At 40.6% G+C, this 5,000-nt stretch overlaps 1 protein-coding gene across 1 annotated transcript in view; it reads left to right on the top strand.

Annotated features, from left to right (window-relative positions):
* Positions 1-5,000, top strand: part of pdlim5b (PDZ and LIM domain 5b) — a 92,442-nt gene that overhangs the window by 8,321 nt on the left and 79,121 nt on the right. Inside the window, exon 2 of the mRNA XM_056290384.1 lies at positions 2,054-2,159. Within this exon, the coding sequence (XP_056146359.1) occupies positions 2,061-2,159 (99 nt within the window). The 5' untranslated portion in view covers positions 2,054-2,060. The remainder of the gene's footprint in view (positions 1-2,053; positions 2,160-5,000) is intronic.

The raw sequence follows: 5,000 nt of genomic DNA, 5'->3' as shown, positions 1-5,000 counted from the left end.
TTGTCACGGTTTTTTAAAAATACTGCTGCTGCTGTTTTTATCCGATTCCTGCAACTTCCTGTATGCTGGTGCATGTTGTTATATATTCTTATGTAGCTCCATATTTAGCCTTGACACTAGACTAATTCTGAGCAGGATGTGGTAAACCAACAACAAATGAGGAAATATGAGACCCGTGGTAAATCATAACGACTATTTTAGGTATGAAAAAGAAGAACAAAGAAATGAGTTAAGTTTTTTTTTGTTTTATTGTTTTTATTTTTATTGCTTTTATAAGTAGTAGAGATTTTTTTATTGCTTTTATTGTTTGTTTTTTTATTGAGTCATTCTGAGATATTATAACTTCGAGTATTATCCGAGTATTATAAATAGTAACTTCCTCCTGCTCCTTTTCGAACGTACAATATTTGCTGGATTCTCTATTGAGAATTATTTTTGTTGAATTCTTTTGGTTTTATTTTTATCATTTTTTTATTGTTTTATTAAAACTTGGTCATGTTTTCTTTTCTTTTACATATTCAAAATAAAGACATTTGATTTGATTTGTTTCAACAATAAAATTATTATAATGTTTGTTGGAAAAAACACATCTATTTCACCTTAAAGTGTTTATCTCGGACTGAATAGCCGTGTTAAAGAGTATTGAACATTTGGATTATTCTCTATCTTGCATGCGGAGGGAAGCTGAGGAGACAAGTCCAAAGTACAGCTCCAGTTAATGGTTTTCAGCAGAGCACAGTCAGCATTCCCAATCAAGTGACATAACCTTTCTTCTTTTTAACACCATTGTGGTTGAGACAAATTGTTCTCCTCCCTGTCTGATGCATCCATTTAAAATGTTTCGTGGACATCGCCCAAGGCCTGCCAAGCGTACTGCTTTATAGCCTTTACCATGACCTTTGACTTTTAGCTTGCACCTCTTACATTTTTGCGGGCCCTGCTTTAAGCTTCAGGGGGCTGAGACCTTTTCTCCTGCGCTCGGTGAGCGAGCACATACCTTTTCCCGACGCCCAGCAAAATAGCTGCTATTCCACAGTCATCCGACCTGTGACCTGTGTCGTACTCCGAAGGGACCAGCAGAAAGCCTGGTGTTGGGAGGAGCACTCCCTCTAGCTGGGATGACGACAGCTCCACTAAGTATCAGAGACGAGAGGTGTTCAGCGTAGCCTCGGGAAGTCTTTAGTGAGATGGCCCTGAGTCACACAAAGGGAACGTGGGGTATTATTTGGAGGGTTTCAGGAGTGACACATTCTGTCTCATAGCAAATGTCACATGTAGGCATGAATGAAAAGTAGTAAAGAAAATCAATCATCTGTACACCTAATTGATTTTCATCAAGTTAGTATTTACTAGAATCATACCTCAGGAATGTGACTGTTTGTGGCCAACAGAGCTTCCCCAGCCTCCATGTGCCCTAAAAAGACTTGGCTATGTCTGTTTGTCTACATAATGCAAGTATTTTTTTTTTTGTTTTGTTTTGTTATTGCGTCATTCTGAGGTAGATATTGAAAATGACAAACTCTGATTTGTGAAAAACCAAGTTTATTATTTAGGTTTATTAACTGAGCATTAGGGAGGGGGCAGGAAATGATATGTAATAACTTCTTCCTGCTCCTTTTCAAACATATCATATTTGTTGGATTAATAATAATAATGATGATAATAATAAATTGAGTTTGTATAGCACTTCTCATCTGGGGAGATAGATCTCAAAGCGCTTCACAGATAAACAACCATGGTAAAAGAAACAAAGAAAATATATGATAGAATAAAAAGTAAAAATTTCTCTCTTCTCTGTTTTTCTATTTTCTGTTCTCTATTGATTCTCTATTGAGAATACTTTTGTTGAATTCCTCTGGTTTTTATTTTTATCATTTGTTGTTGTTTGTTTATGCTTGGTAATTTTTCCTTTTATTTTGGGTGTTCGAAATAAAGACATTTGATTTGATTTGATTTGATTTTCAGTAAATTTGAATGCTTGTATTGCTGGTATAGTCTGTTTCTCTTTGGAAAATACAGGAGGATTTTTAATGTTTCTTGTTTGTGTTTCCAGGTGAATCATGAGCAGCAGTTACAGCGTCTCCCTGATGGGTCCTGCCCCCTGGGGCTTCAGACTGCAGGGAGGGAAGGACTTCTGTCTCCCCCTCACCATCTCAAGAGTAAGCCTGTCTGTCTGTCTGTCTCTCTCTCTCACACACACACACACACACACACACACGCACACACGCACACACCAATACACTGTCATTTTCATCTCAGAGGCATGCTAGTTGTGTTCGCTCTGTAATCCACCTAGTGATGATTATGTGTGGCATCCATCACCTCTGAGGGAGCACCTTCACTAACAGTTTGTTGCCCCTGTCACTTAATCTCTACAGGTCTTCACCTTTCTGCCTCCTTAGCTATGACTCTTCTCATGCGAGTGTTACATAACAGAGCAGGACTCACCTTGTTTACTACGAACTCTTTTGTGATTCTCTGTAAATGATCAGTATGTATATGAAGCATTCGGTCAACAGCTGTCATTAGCAGCTGTTGTTTTGGTCCTTCAGTTGAGAGATATGGTCCATCCCGCAGTGGCCTTTTCCATAAGTCAGAACTTTTTTGAGGACTCGGAACTGGCCCCCCCCCCTTATTTTTTTTCTCCCCAATTGTATCCGGCCAATTACCCCACTCTTCTGAGCCGTCCTGGTCATTGCTCCACCCCCTCTGCTGATTCGGGGAGGGCTGCAGACTACCACATGCCTCCTCCGATACATGTGGAGTCACCAGCTGCATCTTTTCACCTGACAGTGAGGAGTTTCGCTGGGGGAACGTAGCATGTGGGAGGATCACGCTATTCCCTCCAGTTCCCCCTCCCCCCTGAACAGGCGCCACGGCCAACCAGAGGAGGCGCTAGTGCAGCGTTCAGGACACATACCCACATCCAGCTTCCCACATGCAGTCACGGCCAGTTGTGTCTGTAGGGATTCCCTAGGGGACTCGGAACTTTTACGTAGTTTTCCACAGCAGGAATCGGGGCTGATTCTAGATTATGGAACTGTGGTTCCAGGAGCTTTTTTAATACCTACTCCATTGTAGGTACTTTTCTATTGACCAGGAACTGTTAGGGAGGAGGTTGTAAATTGAATGACACTGATTAGCCAAACACATACACCAGAATGACGCAGGCTTGACAGAGATATCTAAAAACAGGTAGCAAGCTAGCAGGCGAACAAGCTGTATGTGTAAACCACAGCATTTGGCTGTGGAAAACCATATCAGCAAAATGGAAAAATGGACTGACCAGAAGGTGCAAGCCTTACTGAGCATTTATTCAGACACCAACCTCAACATTCTTCATGTTGCCTGTGTTGCTTGTAGTTTCTTTGTGTGCTGAAATGACATAGACATCGCAGATTTTGCATCACATACTCCTAATTTACAAAAGCTTCACAGTTCTTGCAGTGCTGTTGGAAAGCAAGTTTTCAAGAACTACGTAGTTCTCCCTGCAGGTAGTTCTGAACTCTTCGGTCCTTCATAAGTTTACTGAACCTTGATGGAGAACTGCCTTTAGGATTAAGTGCCCTGGCTCTAAGCTCGTTTTGGCTCGTGAGGTTGGACGGTGCAGGTGTCAGCCCCATGAACCTCTGACACCTCTGTTCACAGTTGAACTTTCAGGGGCTCGCTTCGATTGCCCTTTTTTATTGTAACCTTTACAGAGCAGCAGTGGTTCTGTAATATATGTTTGGGAGCAGGGCTCTCATAAATCTTGGATTTGGATTTGTCTATTGTTGGCCAGGCTCTGTCAGGGTCCGGGCTGGGAAAAAGACAGCTGTAAGGCTGATGTTTGAAAAGTGGGTTTGACGGTGAAAGTGTCCCAGTCTTTATCCGTAGGTTAACTGTTTATGCTCAGTGTGTAAAGAGAGAATTGTGGAGCAATCAGTAATCATGTTCACAAATGATAGGAATTTTTCAGAACGAGTTGAGGGAGTTGACTTCCATAAGTCTCTTTATGGCAGGTAAGTTCTGGTCTCTCAAATATCAGTAATGTCAAACTGAAGAGTTCAAGAAATGCTTCGGAAATTTCATAACATTGTTTGCTGGTTAACAGCATTAGAAGAAGGCATATTCTGTTAGCCAGTAAGGTCTGTTTGATTTTGATATTAAACACAGAATTTGAATTTTCATTCAGCCCCCCCCCCCTCCCCCAGCCTATTTTTAGAGTAAAATACTATGTCAGGGTGAGATATGTTTTCTGCATTAGAAAATGTATATAAATTAAATTAAATTAAGTTTTCTTTATTAATTCCCTTGGGGAAATTCAGTTATTCAGTTACTGCAAATTAACCCATCCTAGCTGTGATCACTACAATTATATTATTGTTATGATTATGATTATGATTATGATTGTGATTCTTATTGTTGTTTTAGTTGTAGTTGTTATTAATATTATTATTATTGTTATTATTACATCACTACAACTTATTTAGATGAAAAATGCATTTTCTCAGTATTGCCTATCAAACCATTTCTGAACTGAAAAAGCATTACAAGCTGTTACTAACCACTGACATTGATTTGCATGGGCAAGTTAGGTGGAGCTTTTCCTCACGTATGATTTTTTTTCAATGATTCTTTTTTTTGGCATTTTCTGTCTTAATTATTTAGTGATAGTGGAGAGAGACAGGAAAGGTGTGTGGGGGGGGGGGTGACATGCAGCAAAGGGCCTGAGCCGGATTCGAACCCAGGCCGCTGCAGTAAGGACTCAGGTTTATGTGGTACGCACTCTATCAGGAGAACCACTGGGGGCGCCCCCTCGCGAATGGTTTCAACCCTGTAAACATCAGTTAGAGACACCCCCCTGATAGTGGTTTATAGAGGATGGTTCAAGGATGGGGAAATAGGTACCATTAAAATGGGCCTTATCATTTAATGTTCTCAAGCTCTGTGGGTTAAGAAGGGTGTTTAGTTAGAGCTTCAGAAAGAGAAATCATAGGACGGTGATAGCGGTGGCCACC

The sequence above is a fragment of the Lampris incognitus genome, chromosome 12 (genome assembly GCF_029633865.1).
Source record: "Lampris incognitus isolate fLamInc1 chromosome 12, fLamInc1.hap2, whole genome shotgun sequence".
In the NCBI taxonomy this organism is placed as follows: domain Eukaryota; kingdom Metazoa; phylum Chordata; class Actinopteri; order Lampriformes; family Lampridae; genus Lampris; species Lampris incognitus.
This window is presented reverse-complemented; position numbering and strand designations above follow the sequence as displayed.